The sequence below is a fragment of the Bos javanicus genome, chromosome 6 (assembly GCF_032452875.1).
Source record: "Bos javanicus breed banteng chromosome 6, ARS-OSU_banteng_1.0, whole genome shotgun sequence".
NCBI classification, from domain to species: domain Eukaryota; kingdom Metazoa; phylum Chordata; class Mammalia; order Artiodactyla; family Bovidae; genus Bos; species Bos javanicus.
In genome coordinates this window covers 71978838-72000537 of record NC_083873.1, presented here as the reverse complement: position 1 = coordinate 72000537, position 21700 = coordinate 71978838, and the positions used below count along the sequence as shown (strand labels likewise).

The window sequence follows — 21700 nt, the reverse complement described above, 5'->3', positions numbered from 1 at the left end:
GGAAAACTACCAACACCTGAGACTCCAAACAGACTTGGCGAGAGCGTGGCAGTTTTTCAGAGCAGGGTTCAGTTCTAGCCATTGCATTGCCATGGAAATAGATGCTAACATCTACCACTGGTTGAACTTTGAAGGGATTTACAGTAATAGATGAAGGCAGCATTTATGAATGGAAAAATGAGGCAGCAGCTCGCCCAACAAAAAGAAAAACAGAAGTTAAACTAAGGAAGCTACACACACAAGTTCAAATCACATTACCTTCTCTTCCATCTCACTTCTGGCTCCCGGCAGATTCAGAGGACTTGGAGAACTTGGCGTCTCACTGGACTGGAACGGCAGAGAGAGTGCTCAAGTCAAACGGGAGCACAGGAAGTCCTGGGCAAACGCAGCCAGCGTCTGTGTGGAGGGCCACCCCCTCCTCTGAGCAGAGAGTGCTGGCAGGTTCACGGTGGAGACTCTGCTCGTGTCCGGATTCCACCAGGGCTCCGGAGGCTCAGTATTCACTCCCCTCTCCCTAGAGTTCAATTCATTTCCCATCTGGGTAGGCTCCAAACTCAGTCCCTGATGTGTTTCCCCACTGCTGAGAGAATCAGGGACTGCCCTGTCGCCAGCCAGGCAGAACTCTGACCTCACAGCTTTCAGCCTGGCTGGCTGCCTTCCACCCCCTTCACCTGCCAGACCTCTTCTCCATGAGAAAGCAAGGGGGCCCTTCCAGTGGCACACACAGGCCTGTGCTGAGGAGGTAGGTGACCAGAGGAGGCGAGAAAACGTTGGCGGAAGGGAGGGAGGGAGAGAGGAAAAGAGAGAAGAAGAGGAAGAAAAAGGCTAACGGTTCACATCCCAGTCGCCTTGCAGGTCCTTGGTATATCACGCAGATCACGTCACGTGTGCCAGCTCTACCTGCTGCCTCCCGTCACCTATGTTTACAAAAGGTTCTCACTGCCCCTTCCGGATCCAGAACATCATCTCGCCCTACCTCAGTCCATTTTCTGCACAACAGTTAGAAGCATCTTTAGAAAACATAAAATCAGATTGTATCACTGCCCTGCTGAAAATTACTCAGAGGGGAACTTCCCTGGCGGTCCAGTGGTTAAGACTCCACACTTTGGATGCGGGGGCGCGTGAGTTCAATCCCTGGTCAGGGAACTAAGATCCTACATGCCTCATGGCACAGTCAAAAGGTAAAATAAGATACTAAGATAAAAATAATAAAAAATAAATTCAAAAATTTCTCAGCAGTTTCCTATCACTTTCCAAACAATTCACCCCTTCTCCTGTGGTCTGAAGGACCCAGTGTCTACACTGTGATCCACAGCCACCCCTCACCCTCATCCGCACTAGCCTGCTTTCTGTGCCTCCTTCAGGACAAACAGTTCCGTCTCTGGGTGTCTGTACTTGTTCTTCCTTGTGCCAAGAACACCCTCCACACCTTCTCAGGGCCATCTGACTTCCTTATCTAAAGAAGCAAACCCCTCTCCAACCACATTGCTCACTTTTGTATCACCCGGTTTCATTTTCTAGGCAGCATTTTTATTAATCCGAAATTATGATATCTATTTGCTGAGTTGTTTGTTGTGAGACACTCCTCTCACTAGAATGTAAACTGCACTACGGCGGTCCTGTGTTTATACTGCGATCCCTCAGCTGAGGGGGCACCTGCTGAACGAACGACCCACCTTGTCCCCCAGCCCACTGTGCCCTGTGCTTATCAGATCCAGTGACAGGGAAGACAGTTGCTCTGGTCCAGAGGAATCCCTGAATCAAGGCTGATGGCTGATGTTCCTTCCCAGCACTCAAGAGACTGGAGATGAGGACTGTTGGACCAGCCAAGAGAGAGGGCCCTGTGCCTGCTTTACCTATCACCCACAGGTGTGGGTGCCAGGGGGCATCAGGGCCAGGCCCAGGCAGAGACAGACAGCGAAGAAGACTGTCATCTTTTATCTCCTTCCTTCTTTTGCTCTACAACTTGGAGAGCACTTATCTTTCTTACTATTCTTACGATGCATTAGCTGATAATTAGTATGACTTTTTCCAGGGGCACTTTAGTAACACTCAACATCATTTCAGGCACCGTGGTAGGCATAGCACAAAGAATGCTTTCTTGTAAGCATGGGAAGACTCAGAGCCTCAGCTAAGAACCGCTATCTATCTACCAGTAGGTAGGTAGGACTGTTTTTCCCATAAGAGGCCTTCCCTCCTTTTCCCATAAGAGGCCTTCCCTCCTTTTCCCATAAGAGGCCCGAAGGCACTCCTGCTGCTGCTCAAGGGACTCTTATTTCAGGATCTGCTCAGAGTGCTTCTCTCAAAGTGTCAAAAGAATGGACTTCTCTGGGGGTACAGTGCATAGGAATCTGCCCACCAATACAGGGGACATGCGTTTGATCCCTGCTCTGGGAAGATCCCATATGCTGTGGGCTAAGCCTGTACACCGCAACTGAGTCGGAGCCTTAGAGCCCACGATCCACAACTACTGAGCCTGCGTGCTGCAGCTACTGGAGACCGTGTGCCTACAGCCCATGCTCCACAACAGGCGAAGCCACCACAGCGAGAGGCCCTCGCGCTGCAACGCAGAGCAGCCCACGCTCGCCACTACTAGAGAAAGCCCACGCACGGCAACACAGACCTAGCACAACCATAACTAAACTAAAAAAATCAAAAGACAAAATTTAGATAGGATAGTGCTGGATCAACGTGACTTTGCACACTTAGTACACTTAAGCTGGTCCGTTTGAATATTCTATTCTTGTGCAGCACCTACTTCATTCTTTTCTCATTTCAAGTCAGTCCAGTTCCCCAAGTAATTATTCAGTGCTCCTAAGTAAGCAGTGATGATATCCTGGGGAGACAGATGTGTAAGATCCAGTCTGTCCTCAAGGAGCTCAACAGTTTGGAAATGGAGAGCAAACAGTTATATGGCCACAGATGCAGACCACAGACGTGTAAGAAACACTCAGGATGCACAGTGATGGCAGAGAGGGGACAGTGCAGCTCAGGGGTGAGGGCAGCCCGAGTCTCCAAAGAGTTAAGCAGAAGACGCTGGGAAGAGGGGGTGCAAAGGCCACATCTCCCTCACCTCCCCCTCTTCCCAACTGGCTCCCCTGCAGCTCAAGGCACTTGCGCCGGAGGTGCTGGGCTACTCCTCAGGAAAGCTTCTTCCATCTTATTCCCCACCCTGCAGACCCTGGGCTTAATGACGCCCGTGCCCACTACCCAGCCTCCTCCCGGCCTCGTGAGCAATCAAGTCATCCCCTGGAGGAGCTTTACTTTGTTCTCGGTGTCTGAGAGGATGAGGTCTTGCTGAGTCACAACTTCCACAGGACTGGTGAGGAATGGGTCCTCTTCGAAGCGAGCCTCGCCACTGTCTGCCTTCTTCATGGGAATGGCGTTGGGTGGTGGCTGCCCAAACTTGATGTTCTTGCCCAACTGTCGCTGGAGAGAAACAAAAGAAGGACGTTCTGAAGCAGTGAAGCGGTTCACAATAACCACAGTCAGGTTCCCCAGCATAGCTAGCGGGCACTGAGGCATATTCTCTACGTGACTGGTTTCTAGACTAGACACCAAGCCAGAAACCCCTGACGCAGTCCTGTAATTACTGAGTCTCCTTCCCAGTATTTCCTTTTCTTTCCCACCTTTGAGCCATGAGCCTTTTCATCCAGCCACCTCTTTCATGGAGATGCCAACATTTCCAAGGGGGGTAGAGAAATCATATTTCTGATCAAAAAAGTTGGGTATGACAGAAATTGTTTGATTTTTGTCAAAAAATCAAAAGTCTTTCAAAGGCACAAAAGTACTTGAAAGGTACAAAAATTATATAGAAAATAGTTTCATGAGCTGCAAGAACCCTTGCGGGAAATCAAGACTGTTGTGGCTGCACAAAGGAACCCTCCAGCCCCTTTTGGACACATTCCCCTTGAATATTTATTTCATCTACCTTCCTCACCAGCCCCTAACTTGAACATCCTGTTTGGGTTACAGTGGGTACCACGGCCAAGGGGAAGAAGGCCCCAGGCCAAGAAGTCTTTCCATGATTGATGCTAAACACACGGAAAAGATGAAAGCAATCTTGTTCTGCCACTAGGATGTCCTCTTTGCCTTGCTGCAGCTGCCCACTGTGACCACAGGCCAGAAGGAACACAGTGGATCAGAGGAGGCTGCTGGAGTAAGGGCCAGAAAGAGACTGATCACTGGTGGGAGGGAGCTGAATGGACAGTGGCAGGAGGGTAAAGGACAGAAATTAGGAAGAAAAAGAGTATTTAGAATTAAAAGCTGGATTAAAAAGGGAATTATTTTAAAATATATAAACAAAATAGTTTTTAATATGAGGCAAAATATTTAATGGGCTTGATAAATTAGATATAAAATATTTAATATGTACAGAAAATGAATGACATTGAGGAAGAAAAAGAGGTAAGCTGTGGTCATCTGAAAGAAGACTGTAATGAATCGAATATATTGTAGAAATTACTGCCTTTATCTACATCGGGGATTCTCAAGCTCGGCACGATTGACATTTGAGGCCAGATAATTCTTTGTTGTGGGGAGTTCTCCTGCACATCATGGGATGCTTAGCATCACTCCTGCCCTCTGGACACCAGACGATAGCAGCAACCCCTGTTCACTTCTGTCTGGACAACCAAAAAAATGCCTCCGGGTGTTGTCCAATGTCCCCTGGCGGGGAAGATCGCCTCTGGCTGAGAACTACTGCTCTAGACCTAGGTCTTTTATGATTCAAAAGAAAAAAAACAAAAAACAAAAAACCAGAATACATCATCTGATCTTTATCTTTAATGTGGCTAATATTTAATCCCACAAAGCTGCAAAAAGCCTTAGCAATCACATTATCGGAACTCCTCGTTTTACAAAAAAAGTCAAGATCCAGTGACTGGCCCAAGCTTATGGAATGAATGAGTGGTACCAAAGGGACCTGAATCCACGTCTTCTAAAACATATTCAGTGCTGTTTTCATTGTGCTCCACTGGTTCTCATAAATTTACACTGAACTTCCCTCTTCTTACTGGGACAGAAAGAGAGGATCCGGCGTTTTTACCACCTTACTGAAGGTGGCCTCCCTTGAGGAAAATGCCCCTTCTCTCTCTGAACTCAAGAGTATCAAATCCACCTTCACCCAACTCCCCCTCGGCTTTACATGGCGGACGGTGAAATTGCAGAGACATGAAAGAGATGAGCCCCAGGTCCCCTCCCCGCACCCCGGGCACCCCAGCATGCCAAGTCAGGAGCACAGAGAGACAAGGACTCAGATTTGATCTGCTGTATCTCAGCCTGAACCCGGCGCCCCCTGACACCACGGGGAGGGAGCACATCCAAAGCCCAAGTTCAGCCAGTGAAGTATAGCTTTTACAGCCTAAAGGGGTTTCAGGGAGGAGAAGGCTGCAATAGGGTGTCTTCTAAAATGAGTTTAGCAGGAAGCAGCAGTTAGTGTCTACTCTAAGCAGATCAATAAGCAGGCACAGTTAGAACAGCCGATGGTGTTAGACAAGAGGACATGGTGTAACAAAGCCACAGGCCCTGTGGCACTCTTGCTGCCCTGTGGGAGATGCATGGGGGCCTGGGCAGGAGTGGCAGGAAGAGCTCCTGCATCCTAGTCACAGTCTGGGCAGGGGTTCCCTCTGGGACTCCCAGCCCAGCCTTTGGTTGACCAGTTATCTCTTCTCTAAGTGTGCTGGTAAAGAGCTAAAAATTTTTATCCAATCACCCTAGAATGAGACCTCCTGTGTCAGGGTCTGCCACCTACCAATGTTCTTGAATATCTAAAATGAGGGTATTTCTTCTACTCAGAATGGAAAGAATAATTCTTTAATGAGTTCCCCAGGAGACTAAGCTTAATACATTAATGCTCTTTCGTTAGGATTTTGGCCACCATCACAAAAAGAATGAATGTGCTGATTTTTTTGTTTGTTTTTGTTAGAGCCCTTTTTAGAACACTGATGTCAAGTTCACATTACTTATATTGAAATAAACGCCGAAGATGGGATGGTTATTGTGGCTACCAAAGGAAAATGAAAGAGAAAATGGGGGGGAAAATATTAGATGTGATAAGAACAGGTGAAATAAGGTACGTGGGACAAAACTGGGGAAATGGAGAGCATGACGTTAAGAAACGAAGTTGAGAGTTAAAGTGGAAAATTGAGAGGAGGGTGCAGGGGGCAGACAGGAGGCCCAGGGAGGAGAATCTGCAGCCCTGATGGCAGGTACAACAGCTGAAGGGGGCAGGATGGGGGAGATTGGAAAGGAGGGAGAGGGAGAGACGGGGAGGGAATGAGAATGTGTGTGTATCTGAGGGTTGATTTATGTCGTGGATATGTTCATCCTGGCAAAAGAAACACAATGCTGTTGCCTTTGAGAATGACAATGAGCATCTCCATAAAGTAGCTGATTTAAAATTCCTCCAGAGAAAACAAATTCAGGCTGCTGGTTAGGGAGCTTGGGAGAAGGGTGAGGGGAGGAGGAGGGGAGGACCCAGGTCATGCAAAAAGTGACAGCCACCATCCAGGGACAGGAAGGCAGCCGCTCTGTCCAGACAAAGGACTGTCCTCGCAGACACACCCTGCAGTGGTCACAGGCCAGGGCAGGGCTGCAGGGCCAAGGCCATGGTGACTGAGCCTCAGGCTCTCAAGGCCAAGGCTCTTGTACCTGATCTGTGGTTCCTGCTCCAAATGTTTCCTTCGGCTGACTCAGAGGGGACGGGGCTGCTGGACACTTTGTCTGACTTTTTGACAACTAAAAGATGACTGCCAAAACCTATCTGCCATCTCAGATGTCAAACGAATTGAATACAGGGATAAATATGGCTTTTTGGTGACTTTTATTCTGCCCACTACTCAGGCATTGTCATGGGAAGAACTGTGACACAAGCAGTCACTCAAAACCAGACCGTTAAGATGAGCTTGCCCTTAAGCTTCCAGGGAAAAAAACTATTACCACTCCTTCCATCTATAGACAGATGTATTTTAATAGATATGTATATTTTTACATATCCATGGATTCTTTATATGCACTGAGATAATAACCAGAGGGGAGAGTGGAACCTCTGTGCCTAAACTGAGTCCGTGTTACTTATGGCAATGAATGGAGTTACTGTTAGACTGGAATGTGAGCTAAAGGGGTGATATTTTATTCATTCAAATTTGGCCATTTGGCTGTAAAATGGAATGCTGGAGAATGATATTATAGGAATGCACATCTATATTTATGAGGCTCTTTTCCTATGGTGTAGAAATTCCAAGCACATCATATTCTGTAGCTCTCACACTGCCAATTTAGATTTCCCCAGATTTTTCATAGCCATCTTTCATACTATAAGAACAAGGCAGACAGAAAATAAAATTGCTGTCTTCTCGAGCGAACTCCAGATACTCCCATAGTCAAAATGAATTTAAGAGAATAAGCAAAATCAAACACACACAGATTTAAAGACATCTGCTCTGTGCAGAAGTGGTGAAGAGCAGGTATTTATCCTTTGCGTCGACAGCTGCACGAGGTGCTCAAATCCTCAAAGGTAAGACACTTTGGCATTTTAAAGTGAAATCCAGCCCAGCAGGAGACAGCAGCTACTGAAGACAAAGGTTCTTCCTCCTGAGCTAAACAGTGCGTGGACTAATAGACTAAGCATTTTCTGACAAAGCTCTGGCATTATTCTAAAAATCACCTGTGGGCTTGGACTGTGATATTCCTGATTCCTACCATCAGTAGGTGCATACATACTTCACAGCCTGATTTGCTCTGAAATAAATAGGCACCTCCCTGATATGTGCTCTGGGAACATCAAGGTCATTGGAGTCCAATGCATTGCAGTGCAAAGCCACTCCGTGCTCTAGCAGATGAACAGTGACTTTCTATAAATGGCAGATTTTAAGAACTGGAGGGGCTCTTCAGATCATCCATCACATGCATCCTCTTGTTTTTCAGGTGAGGAATATGAGGGTCAGAGAGCTTTAATGATTTGTCCTGAGGTCACAAAGCCAGGTGATGGCAGAGGCCTGTGAGGCATTTTTTATTTCACTTTCTGGCCATAGAACAACTGACTGTTATGTACAGGGTCCTCAAAAAGGACACCACTGTCATTTCTGTCCCTTATAACTATCCTGTATATTAAAATTTGTTCTATGCACATGCATTATCTTTATACTCAGGGAAAAAAAGGTAATTTTTCTTTTAAAGGTTCAATTGCTTGCTACAGAAATTTTGGCAGGTGGTAGATTCACATTGTTCAGGAAAGAGTAGGCTTATTTATGCTCTATTCAGTCATTCTGTACTCAGCAGACGGATACGAACCATTACTGGTACAACCTAGGACAGTTCTGGCTGAGATGACTATATGTGGACACTAGGGGGCAACCTTTCCAAATGCAGTCATTACAGGCACAGCTCTGGTTTCCATGGGCTGGGAAGTTTCTTGAGCCAGAAAAAAAAACAAACACGTTTTTGGGTCTTTTTTGGTTTTTTTTTAATGGCATTCCAGTAGAAATCTCATTTCAAAAGAATGTCTTAATAATGGTGGCAAATTAGCTTGCTAGGACATTTACTGTCAAATAGGTGTTATCCACTACTCTCTTTTTAAAGTAAACATACACACATACACAAAGACAATTCCAGACATAAAAAACATACATGCGTCTGACATAAATAAACACCCTCATTCCATGCTGGAGTCTACGAGGGAGTAGTCTTTTATGCTGCTTACTAAGCATCAATACCAGCATAACGTTTTTATGGAAAAATGCAAAGCATTCATGCAAGTTAATAAGTTAACTACTATTTCTATGACTTACCAGGAACATACTGCTTAGTCGACTGAAAAATAAAGCACAGTCTTTTGGGGGTGATACAGTGATATCTTATGGCACTCCAAAAATCACATTTGCTATGATAAGGGTCCCCATTTCCCTCCTTGAAAAGCAAAAGTCTCTTTTATTATATTGTTTCAAAACATAGCATTAGAGCTGTAAGGAAGCTTATGCATATCCATGCAGCAGAAGCAAAATTAGGCAGACCTCATGTGAGTACATGTCATCCAGAGGACAGCGTTCAATTAGACAGCTATTCTGTTTCCCTCACATTTCTCCTCCTGCATTAACAGAACTGTCGCTTCAGAGAAGTTAGTTGTTTTACATTTTATTAATTATGAAATCAGATTCCTTAAACTTATGCCTGACACCATTAACACAAACAACAGGCATTCACATATTTCTACTGAGTTTCTATGTTTTTTTTTTTTTCCCTACGTTTTCAATGTTGCAGAATTATCTATTTTTTACAACTCCAAATCCACTTCATGGAGTGGTGCTGGCATGAGGTGTGGATTACACAGGTACTGCCGTTTAAGACAACAGACTACTACCTAATTTTTAAAGAACTCCTTGAAAGCCCTTGTGAAATACAGTTGGTTTGTAGGCTGAGACCTGCAGGTCACTCCCCTTAGAAAGGGACGATTATGAGGGTTCATTACTTCTTAGGAATAATATGCAGGAGCCAGAAACTTCAAGAAGGAAAGGTAAGGAGGAGGGGGGCAAGGTCAAGGTTTTCTTTGGCCATCACTGCCCTTTCCTCTTCTCCATCTGAAGAGAAGTGACTAAGGCCAACTTTCCTTTCTGAGTCTATAAAATGTGTAGCAGTATGGCCAGCAAGAACCAAGAACGGGAGCTAGTCAAGATGTGCTGGAATTTGAAGGAAGTGCCTAGGTTAGTTCTGAGGGCAGGACTATGGCCTTGGGCAGTGAGGTGGTAGGTATAAAGATCTAGGCAAGTCTGGGTGTGGTTCCAGGGTGTTGGCTGTTTCCCAGCTGCCATATGCTATATTTAGCTGAGTACATGTGGAATATGTAACCAAACACAGGTCACAAAATACATAGCTTAATATTCAGTAGAAACAAGAATATTTCAAGCAAGTAGAAAACTCTGAGTACCATGCTTCATCATGTCAATAGCTACTCAAGCCAGCTGTCTCCTTTGTTATTTTTTTGCTTGGTTCATTCATTCATTTGTTCATTCACTGTTGCAGACTTACAAACAGATTGAAACCAGCACACCAGAGTCCCCTGTACACAGTCTGGATCGCCTCCAAGCAACCCAAGCTCAGAGAAGTGCTTGCTTAGGCACTTCTGCCGGGTGAGTGAGTTCTACTGAGCACTCGGGCAAACCTACGTTGTCGGATTGCAGGGGTCTTCGCTCCCCTTGCTTTTCCTGGATTTCCCATTATTTCAATCTCATTCAGTGAAGAATTATTTTATCTTCATTATTAAAGGAGTTACCACCTGAGTCAGTTTTATGGAGGAAAACTGCCCACCTCTGCAGCGCAAACAGGAGGGAAGCGGAAGAGCTTCACAGTGTCCCTCTAGGACAGGGCGGTTCAGGGAAGCCAGGGTCAGAAACACAACAGAACCCGTGACAGCCATTCACTGTCCAAGTACAGAGACTCAGAGAGGGTGCGTCTGCTGTGCATGCCTTCAGCCGACAGTCAACCCTACGCTCAGGGATTACGGCCAACACTCAGTGGTAAGGAGTGCTCTCCTCCCACCCAAGTTCTGCAGCTTCTCTAGGGTACCTGTCTTCATTAAGTCCAGTTAAAAATGAGGAAACACCTTGAGAGAAAAGGAGAGGGGGTGTTCTGAAGGTGGGTACAACATGACAGTGTATCTCTCATGGTTGCACAGAAGCTTCCAGAGAACTAAGCCAGGTTTGAGAAAGCAAACATTCTCACCGGGAGTTACCCCTGGACTTCCCAATCCATGACTCAAGGCCAAGCCAGGGACCCTTCCCACTTCCCTCCATGGCCGCCCCCCTCCCCCTTCCTATGCCTCTGACTTTCAAGCTGTCTTACCTGAAGAGTTTTGACTTTGCCCAGGATGTTGTCCTGTGACATTGCTTGAACTGTCTGCTCACTTTCTGCTCCCCCATCAGGGATAAAAATACTGTCATGAGAAAATGCCCGGGTTCCCATAGAATAGTTGAAGGACCTGGAATGCAAATCATGTGCTTCATTTTATTAGGATGATAAGACTTCTTTTGGCAATTCCATCATCTCCTGTTCCTCCTGATTCAGGGGACTCCACCCACATCCCCAGTCTCACTCAGAAAGCACTTCCAGCCCGCTGTCCTCTTCTGCGAGGGGTCAGCCAAGTAGCTGGGCAGACGGAAGTGTCCCTCGGGAATAAGAGAGCATGTCTCCTACACAGCATGTTTTAGAGCCGCTCACTGGGAGAACTCTGTGTACTTGCTACCTGTTTGTGGAGGACCCAGGACAGAAAGCACTGCAGAAATTTTAGCTGCAGGAGCCCTTTTCCTGATGAGCTGTCAAGTATGTCCAGCAGTCCTTTTCAAGCAACATGAAGATCTCAAAGTATGAGGCAAGAATTTCTCTCTCTCAGATTTTAATCACATTGGGAAGAAAAATACGTACATCTAAAACAAAGACTTGATGAGGACTGGAACTGCTGATGGGCACTATCGGAATAAAGAGTCTCTCTGTCGAGACTCCTCAGGAATTCAGAGGGGTGGGGGCACATGTGCTAAGGAGACTCTAAATGGGCATTCTGCATTGGGCAGCTTATCAGTGGTAGGTTCCTAACAATAAGAACGCTTCAGTTGAAAGGCTGGACTTCAGAGGAATTCTAGACTTCTAACCTGACTGTGAGATATAGGTTGGGTGAACTGCAGGAACAGGGGGCAGCAGATGCCAACTGTTCCTCACTTGATCTGGGAAATTAAGCTATTTCTGGGAAGGAATACACAAGGACAGAATCACACACTTTCTGTAAGGTAAGACAGGCACACTTCCATAATGCCAGGCACACAGGCAGCTATCCCAGAGCTCAGAGCCCTACTTCTTCCTCTCCCCTCCCCCACAGAAAGGGGTCCCATCAGGAGGTTTTATCAGTGATCAAGGGCAGGAAAGAAGAGCCAGTACTGGGGGAAAGGGGTCTCTGGCTGGTACCTCTGAGCTGAATTACAGAAAAGCTGCAGGCAGGGTCCCGACCAGGTTTCTTGGGAAGACTGAGTACCAAATTATATCATCAAATTGGCCAAATTACCAGCAGTATGATAACAAAACATGAAGTTTAGAGACAAAAGACTTGGACATAAGCCTCCTGGCTGTGTGATAATAAAAACAATAATAACCACCAATTGCGACTTTGATGAAAACACTGTGCTGAAAGCTTTACTTTAGTGATCTCATCACCAACTTACTGTTGCAAATAAAACTCAGGGGGTAAATAGCCTTATATGGTAGTGCTAGTGGTAAAGAATCTGGCTGGCAATGCAGGAGACACACGAGATGCAGGTTCGATCCCTGGATCAGGAAGATCCCCTGGAGTAGGAAATGGCAACCCACTCTGGTGTTTTTGCCTGGAGAATCCCATGGACAGAGGAGCCTGGTGGGCTACAGTTCATGGGGTCACAAAGATTTGGACATGATTGAAGCGACTTAGTACACAAGTAGGCAAAGTCACCTAAATAGAAGCTGTAGCATGAGAAACTGGAGAAGGCAATGGCACCCCACTCCAGTACTCTTGCCTGGAAAATCCATGGACAGAGGAGCCTGGTAGGCTGCAGTCCATGGGGTCGCTAGGAGTCGGACACGACTGAGCGACTTCACCTTCACTTTTCTCTTTCATGCATTGGAGAAGGAAATGGCAACCCACTCCAGTGTTCTTGCCTGGAGAATCCCAGGGACGGGGGAGCCTGGTGGGCTGCCGTCTATGGGGTCGCACAGAGTCGGACACGACTGAAGCGACTTAGCAGCAGCAGCATGAGAAACAGGATTCAGAACAGCTGACGTCTATGGAGTCGCACAGAGTCGGACACGACTGAAGCGACTTTAGCAGCAGCAGCAGCATGAGAAACAGGATTCAGAACAGCTGAACACAATCCCAGGCCAGGCAGCTGAAGTGTTTTAAAGTGGTAGAAGGTCTCTAGTATTCCTTCTCTTGGGTGGAGCAGTGGGAGAGGAATACAGGATGCCAATGTCATGTGGGCTGGAATATGGGAAGGCTGGAGATACTAAATAGCTGGAATAATTGGTAAGCCTTCGGCTACATAGCACGACACTGTGGAGTAGCAACCCCCTTTATGAAATATGAGGCATTGTTTTAGCATATGAATACAAGAGGAAATTAAATGTGTCATTATGTCCTCGTTCCTCAGAAACTTTGTGACCTATGCTACAAAATGAACTTCCAAATTCACCCAAAGATGCTAGGAATTAAAATTTCATTCAAAGTTATGGAATCAAACCTTTTAATATCCTGTCTAAATTTTTTTCTCAGATTCCCTGGCTAGGATTCAGATGAAAGAAGAGGTAACTAACTTCATTTTCTACACAGTGTTTTTACAAATGGCTTATGTATACACAGAGGCTCTCAGATATTCTTACAAACACATATATGCACAAGTCCTCTTTAGATGCTTAATAAATGTTTACTAATGTCTCACAGTTATACGCACATAACAGGCCGACACTGGAAGGCCAAGTTCTCTTTCAGTTTCCAAGTCAATCTTCTGGCTGAATCATGACATTTTTTTTTTTTTAATGTGGACCATTTTTAAAGTCTTTATTGAATTTGTTACAATATTGCTTCTGTTTAATGTTTTGGTTTTTTGGCCTTGAGGCAAGTAGGATCTTAGCTCCTGACCAGGGATGAACACACACTCCCTACACATTGGAAGGCAAGTCTTAACCACTGGGCAACCAGGGAAGTCCTTGAATCATGAAGTTTAACTCTCAGCTCCAATTCTTTTTTTCCAGGAAAACTAAGAACCAACAGTTTCCTGCTCTTCTGTGTTTGTCCCAAATGTTCCTTGCTGCTAGCCAGGATTTAATGTCCCCACATTCCCCACTTCTAGATGATCTTATTGCAAAATAGAGAAAATGAACAGTAATAGGAGGAGTAGTAATAATTATACTAGTATAGTCAAAGTAGTAATATTAATACTGGCTAAATTTTATTGGGCACTTGCTATGTCCCCTCCATATGTGATAACTTCTTTAATACAACATCTCAATCCTTGTGATATACACTATTTAAAGCTTATGTGGTAGGAACTATTATTAAGCCCATTATAGATGAGGAAACTGTGGCTGAAGACAGTGAGTGACTTGCCATAAATTAAATGACTGTATATGTGTGAACCTGTTTCTGGCCTGTGTTCTACTGGTCTATTTGTCTGTTTTTATAGCAACAGTCCATGCTGTCTTAGTTACTATAGCTTTTTTCTCACCCCCCCAAATTCTTTCTTTATTTTTGGTTGCTCTGGGTCTTCGTTGCTGTGTGTGGGCTTTCTCTAGTTGTGGCGAGCGGACACTACTCTTCACTGCAGTGTGCAGGCTTCTCACTTCGGTGGCTTCTCCCAAGGGCTCCAGGGCACGTGGGTTTCAGTAGCTGTGGCACAAAAGGGCTTAGGTGCTCTACGGCATTTGGGATCTTCCCGGACCAGGGGTTGAACCAGTGTCTCCTGCACTGGCAGGTGGATTCTCACCCACTGTACCACCAGGGATGTCTTACAGCTGTTTCATGAGTCTTGGTATCTAGCAGTTTATGTTCTCCAGCTTTTCCCCAGGTGGCTATACTTATCTCTGCATTTCTACATAAACTTACATATACACAGACATACACACAGACACACACACACACACACACACACACACACTTAACACTCCTAGGATTGCTCCTCTGATGGCACTGGATCTGTAAATAAACTCTGAGGATAACTCATATCTTTACAGCAGTCATTCTTTTCATACATGAACACTGGATATCCCTTCATTTATCTAGATCCTCTTTACTTTCTCTCAATAAAGTTTTGTAGTTTTCTGTATAGAGGTCTTTTACATATTTTCATAGATTTAGTCCTATATATTTGATGTTTCTGAATCTACTATAAATGGTACAGGTTAAAATGTTTATTTTTCTAATTGTTTATTGGCAGAGTATTGTAAGTATCACTTGGTTATTGATTATTGACATCAGAATTAGGCTTAACTAAATTTATTTATTAATCATGTGATTGTTTATTCTTTTGGATTTTCTATGTATACAATCATTTTATCTGTGACAAAAGACAGCTTTATTTGTTCGTTTTCTTTCTTTTTTAGCCGCACCATGGTTTGTGGGAGCCTTGTTCTCTGACTGGGGATTAAACCTGGGCCCCTTACTATGGAAGCACAGAGTCCACCACCGGACCATCAGGGAATTACCCTATTTGTTCATTTTTCAATCTCCCTCTCCCTTCCTTCCTTCCATACTGCAATTAGCTAGAATCTTCACAGGAACTTAAACAGAAGTGGTGATGGTAGACTTTATCATGTTCCCAAACTGACCAAAAAAGCGTTCAATATTTTTCCATAAATTATGAGGTTAGCTAGGCTTCTCAGATGGTGCCAGTGGTAAAGAACCCACCTGCCAATGCAGGAGACATAAGAGACGTGAGTTTGATCCCTGGATTGGGAAGACCCCTTGGAGGAGGGCATGGAAACCCACTCCAGTGTTCTTGCCTGGAGAATCCCCATGGACAGAGAAGCTGGTATCCTATGGTCCACTGGGTAGCAAGGAGTCAGATATGACTGAAGTGATTTAGCTATAGAATGTCTGTTATATTACTGTTTCTTTGAAAAGACTTCCCTGGTGGCTCAGACGGTAAAGCGTCTGTCTACAATGTGGGAGACCTGGGTTCGAGTGCTGGGTTGGGAAGATCCCCTGGAGAAGGAAATGGCGATCCACTCTACAACTATTGCCTGGAAAATCCCATGGACAGAGGAGCCTGGTAGGCTACAGTCTGTGGGGTCGCAAAGAGTCGGACACGACTGAGCGACTTCACTTTCACTTTCTTTGAAAAGACAGGCAATCTGTCTCTTACAACTGATTTTAAGATTTTCCTTTGTCTTTGGTTTTCTCAGTTATTATCTATTGTGGCTAGGTGTGAATTTCTTCTGATTTATCTAGCTCAGGTACATAATACTCCTTAAACCCATGGCTTGGCGTCTTTCATCAGTTTGGGAAAATTCTCAGCCATTGTTCCTTCAAATACTGCTTCTGCCCCATTTTTCCCTATTCCTCCTCTGATTCTGCAATGTTAGCCCTTTACAATATAAGTCATGTCTTTCATGGTCTTTTCTGTATTCATCATTCTTTTTAATCAATATGATTCAGTCTGGATTTTTCTACTGAAAAATTTTTATTTTTCAGCTCATTAATGTTCTCTTTAGCGGTGTTCAGTCTGCTGTTAAAACTATCTACTGAGTTCTTACTATCAGTAGCAGTTTTCAGACCTAGAATTTCCATTTGATTCTTTTTAATAGATTCCAGTTGTCTCGTGAAATTATTCATCTTGTCAACTATTTTATTGAATATATTAATCACAATTTGAAAAGCTCTGTCTGAAAAAGCAATATTTTAGCCCCTTTGGGTCTTTTTTTTTTTTTTTTGGCTGTACAGCATGCAAGATCTTAGTTCCCAGACCAGGAATCAAACCTGGGCCCTCTGAGGTAGAAGCAGTGTCCTAACCACTGGACCACCAAAAAAGTCCCTTTTTAAGAAAAAATATTTATTTTTATTTATTTGGCTTGGGTCTATTTCTATTTTCTTGTTTTCCTCATAGTCTGTTTCTTAAATGCCTGGTAATTTTTTATTGAATTCAACACATATGCATGAAAAATTGTAAAGGCTGGGTTTTCTCCTTCCAGAGAGATTTGCTGGTTCCTCTAGCAAGCAGTAAAGGAGTAGATCACATCAATCCAATCAGGGTGATCCAGTGATTAGCAACCTTTGTAAGGCTCAGGCTCCGCTTTGTCCTTGCTTCTAGCGTATAGGCCTCCTGGAGTCTCAGATAAAAACCTGGGTTATTATATGTAAATAGATGACCAGTGCAAGTTCAATGTATGAAGCAGGGCACTCAAAGCCGGTGCTCTGGAACAACCCAGAGGGATGGGGTGGGGAGGGAGATGAGAGGGGGTTCAGGATGGGGGGACACATGTACACACATGGCTGATTCATGTTGATGTACAGCAAAGACCACCACAATATTGTAAAGTAGTTATCCTTCAATTAAAATAAATTAATTAAAAAAAAAAAAACAACCCATGGATTATTTCCTAAAAGTCCTTCTCCTTGTTAGGTTGGTGAGTCTTGAAATTGTGTACAAACCCCTGTGTCCTTGTCTTTTGAAGTAAAATGCTGATTCAAGAGTTAATGACTGGGGACTTTCCTGGTGGCACAGTGGACAAGAATCCACCTGCCAATGCAGGAGACAGTTTTGATCCCTGGTCCAGGAAGATTCCGCACATCACAGAGCAACTAAGCCCTTGGATCACACCTACTGAGCCCAAACTTTAGGACCCGCAAGTTGCAACCACTGAGCCCATGTGCTGCGACTACTGAAGCCCATGCCTAGAGCCTGTGCACTGCAGCGAGAGAAGCCATGGCAATGAGAAGCCCACGCACTTCAACGAAGAGCAGCCCCCGCTCACTGCAATTAAAGAAAGGCTCCGCAAATCAACAAAGACCCATTGCAGCCAAAAATAAAAATAAATAATAAAAATTATTTTAAAAAGAAAGAAAAAATTGAGTAAAATTATATTTAAAAATAGTTAATGACTGGGATATGTGAAGACATAGAAACAAAGAACAGCTGTTGGACTAGGAAACTGATAACAATTTAGACTAAAATTCTGCCACATAGCAGAATCATCGAACTTACGGTTCCTTGAAAGATACAGATAAAGGTCTGACACACATTCCTAAGTTGTTTTTTATAGGAAGCAGAAGGCAATGGCATCCCACTCCAGTACTCTTGCCTGGAAAACCCCATGGACGGAGAAGCCTGGTAGGCTACAGTCCATGGGGTCGCTAGAGTCGGACACGACTGAGCGACTGCACTTTCACTTTTCACTTTCATGCATTGGAGAAGGGAATGGCAACCCATTCCAGTGTTCTTGCCTGGAGAATCCCAGGGACAGCGGAGCATGATGGGCTGCCGTCTATGGGGTCGCACAGAGTAGGACACGACTGAAGCAACTTAGCAGCAGTAGCAGCAGCAGACCCCCTCCAGATGAAAACTGCTGACCATAAGAACACAGATCCTAGACTGGTTGAAACCAGAAGGTTGATGAAGCTTGAAACTCCACCTTGATGCCAACCAATCGGAGAACTGTCCATGAACTGTTCATGCCCTGTTCCTGGAACACTATAAAACTCCTCACTACCCCCTCCAGGGTGGGTCACACAGTCTTAAGAGCATTTGCCCACTGTGGCCCCCTCTGCCTGGCAAAGCAATAAAAGCTCTTTTCTATATCACCCAAAACTCTGTCTCCATGTTTCTATGTGGCACCAGTGAACAGAGGCTGAGTTTTGGCAACAATCTCAAACTACAATTTTTGTCTTTCCAGCACCAAAGATTGCCAAAAATTCTGCTGTTTTTCAGCCTTCATTCTTGTGCAGCTTTACCAACAAATGCCTCAAAAGGAAAACTGTTACTTAGATTTAGATTTCATTCTGGGCTTCTTTCCTCTTGGGGAATTTAGTCCCTCAAATCCTGGAATTTAGTCCCTCAAGTCCAGTCTCAAACTCTAATTTTTGTGTTCCCAGCCCCATGCGTTTGCCTACAGCTCTTCTGCCTTCTCTTCCTCTTGGTGGCCACCCTGAACATTTCTGGTCTCTTGGCCTGTACTCAAAAGTCAATAATGCCCACTGGAAAGAAGCAATATGCAGAAAATATGGCTCAATTCAGTGGATCTCCCTTCTCTCCAGGATCTCATTGCTCAAGTCTGGGCCCCAGCAGCAATCTGACACCTTCAAACAGACATCCCTGTTAGAATATTTTATTTGTATTTTCAGTTGTTCTTGGTGAGAAGACTGATTTGTTATAAGCTACTTCATCACAGCCAAAAGTGAAAGAACTATTTTTTTTTTTGATATTTACTAAGTTTCTACACATGTCAGAATCTGTTTTTTGATATGGCCATTGCTGTTATGAGAATTACTTTACTTTTTCTGTTATACAAATTAGTTTATTTTGCCTTTTCGCATGATAATTCCAAAATTTAACTTGAGGATAAACACAGAAGCAGCTGTGACATAAAAGGAAAGAGTCACCTGGCAATGCCCTGAGTCCTCCAGTGCTGGTATCCAGCCTCCCAGAACACAGGCAGGAAGACAATACCTACTTTTCCAAGTGATGAAAAACATTTGTACCTTTCTCTTATATCTGTTTTTGTGCCTTTTTTAAAGCTCTGAGAAGAAACGGCAGAGGAGAATGGTCACTGATTTATTAGTAACACTAATGAACACTCTCTTCTAGATAATTCACTTTACATAACACGAGTTTAACATTACATCCTTGGCAATTTGTGTAACTTTAGATCTTTGGTAATCATGGTTACCAATTTTGTCTCCAAACAACTCTACAATGCAGATTATTTTCTTTTCTCTGAAGAGGAAGCTGACACAAAGAGTGGGTAAGAATGTTGTCCAAAGTTCCAGATTTTGAGACAGGGCTGGAGTGGAAACTGAATAGCCCACGTGCGGAGATCTCAGCTTGAAACTATGTTCTAATGAACAAAGAGCTCGGTGGGATCTTTGTCCTTAACCAGCTGGGAACTATGAATTACGTGATTAGGAGGTGGAGGGGCAATTTACCACAAATTGCACCTTAGCCAAGTTCATCTGGACTTCTTTATTCTTGACATTTACAGATCTTTCACAATTGATTGCAAAGTAGGCCAATTCTCCCCCTTCTGTTTATTAAGAGTGAGCCAAGAGGCAAGGGGTCTCTGCGCCTCCGTGCTGCAACTTATCCTCAGAGTATCTGTTCAAATGGAAGAAATGGGACCTGCTGTGTCAAACTTATCTTGTGATGCTTAGAATACCTAGCATTCTCTTGATCAACTATGAGATGTACAAAGACCTCTAAAACTCCCCAGATTTTTAACTTCTAACTGAAATGAAAGATTATCAATACAGTCATTTAACAGTCATCTTAATTTAAGCAAGATCTGAAGTCAAATGTAAAGCACATGGGGGAAAAGCAAACTCTAGAGGACAGGAAGAGAGGCCCACTTGGGAAATTTAGAACAACACTGGGCCCTGAGGAACTGTTTTCATAAGCTTAGAGAAGAATCACTGAGCCGTGACTTACAGATGCCACAAAAATGGTCCCTTTGGACTTAGAGGTCCAAAGAGCAGAGAAATTCCTGGAGCCTTATAGAAAGAAAGGACTCACAACTCTCATCTCTAGATTTCTGTTCTGGTTTTTTTGTTGTTGTCATTGATAATATTGTTATTTGCAGAGAGACTGGGATTCCAAACATCTATCAGAAGCTTCTAATCAGCTCATGGAGACCACTGTTCATCTTTCTCCTCAACGTCTTACTGACTCCTTTGGTTATCCTTCCAAAGGCAGAGACAGTAGAGTGGCCTGAGACTACTCTTTGGGCCTTAACAATCAGTTTTTTAAAAAACTATTTATTTATTTGGCTTTGTCAGGTTAGTTGAATCATGCAGGTTCTTTCCAGCATACGGACTCTCCAGTTGCAGTGCAGGAGGACTTCGGTAGTTGCGGCGTGCAGGCTTAGTTGCTCTGTGGCATGTGGGATCTTAGCTCTCCGACTGGGCATCAAACCCATGTCCCCTGCATTGCAAGCCAAATTTTATACACTGAAATACCAGGGAAGCCCCAATAATCACTTTTAATAACTCACTCCAATACCACACTCTCTTGTACCCACCTGTCTCCAGCTACACTAGCGGACCCCGTTGCTGCAGTTTAGTCGCCAAGTTGTGTCAGACTCTTGCAACCCTATGGACTGTAGCCCGCCAGGCTCCTCTGTCCATGGGACTTCCCAGGCAAGAATACTGGAGTGGGTTGTCATTTCCTTCTCCAGGGGATCTTCTTGACCCAGGGATTGAACTGGCGTTTCCTGCACTGGCAGGCAGATTCTTTACCACTGAGCCACCAGGGAAGCTTACTACTTGGACTAATACTACAGTGGACCCTACTACTTGGCTAGCCCATTGTCTACAAATTTGACACAAACAAAAGCAAATTTATCAGGCGTTTCCCACAAAATTCCAATCTTTCCTATTTCTTTGTTACTATCATCCCTTAGGTTCTGTGCTACAATATTTTGTAAGTGAAGTCAGATCCAGGTTAGGGGAAAGGTATTGTACCAAAGGCCTTAATGAGTAACATTATCTGCCCTTTCACAGGTAGAAATCCTTCAAAAACAATATCAAAATCAATGAGTTAAGACTGCAGATCCTGAGCTCCGGGAACCATTTAAACCTGCATTGGATCACGGCTGTGCCTGGAGTCCTGCAGAGCTCCTTGCCCCATCTCTAGCGAGTCCCTAATGGAAACCAGCACCAGGAGAGAGAGCTGCGACCCAGGGCAGCAGCAGTCCTCGCCAGCCAGCAGTCTCTGCTGACTCTGTGATCACCAAGGCATGACTTGTCCTTTTGGACAAAGAAGCTGAGGACCGGAAGGTAAAGAGAGAGGCTTTATCAAGACAGAACTGAAGGATTCCCTGGTGGTCCAGTGGCTAGGACTCAGTGCTCCCAACACAGGGGGTCTGGATTTGGCTCTGGTCGGGGAATTAGATCCTACATGATGCAATTACAAGAACCCAAATGCTGCAAGGAACATCAAAGATATCCTATGTGCTGCAACTAAGATGCATCGCAGCCAAATACATT

The 21700-nt window shown here is 44.5% G+C and overlaps 1 protein-coding gene across 7 annotated transcripts in view; it reads right to left on the bottom strand.

Annotated features, from left to right (window-relative positions):
• Nucleotides 1-21700, bottom strand: part of CRACD (capping protein inhibiting regulator of actin dynamics) — a 276923-nt gene that overhangs the window by 19634 nt on the left and 235589 nt on the right. For 5 of the 7 annotated variants that reach the window (XM_061420229.1, XM_061420234.1, XM_061420230.1 and 2 more), the window contains 3 exons: nucleotides 10837-10972; nucleotides 3265-3429; nucleotides 259-327 (listed from right to left, as the gene is read on the bottom strand). In XM_061420229.1, coding sequence (XP_061276213.1) covers nucleotides 259-327; nucleotides 3265-3429; nucleotides 10837-10956 — 354 coding nt within the window. In that variant the 5' untranslated portion in view covers nucleotides 10957-10972. Of the gene's footprint in view, nucleotides 1-258; nucleotides 328-3264; nucleotides 3430-8789; nucleotides 8812-10836; nucleotides 10973-21700 lie in introns of those variants that run through there. The other 2 variants (XM_061420236.1, XM_061420235.1) reach the window with 2 other exon arrangements.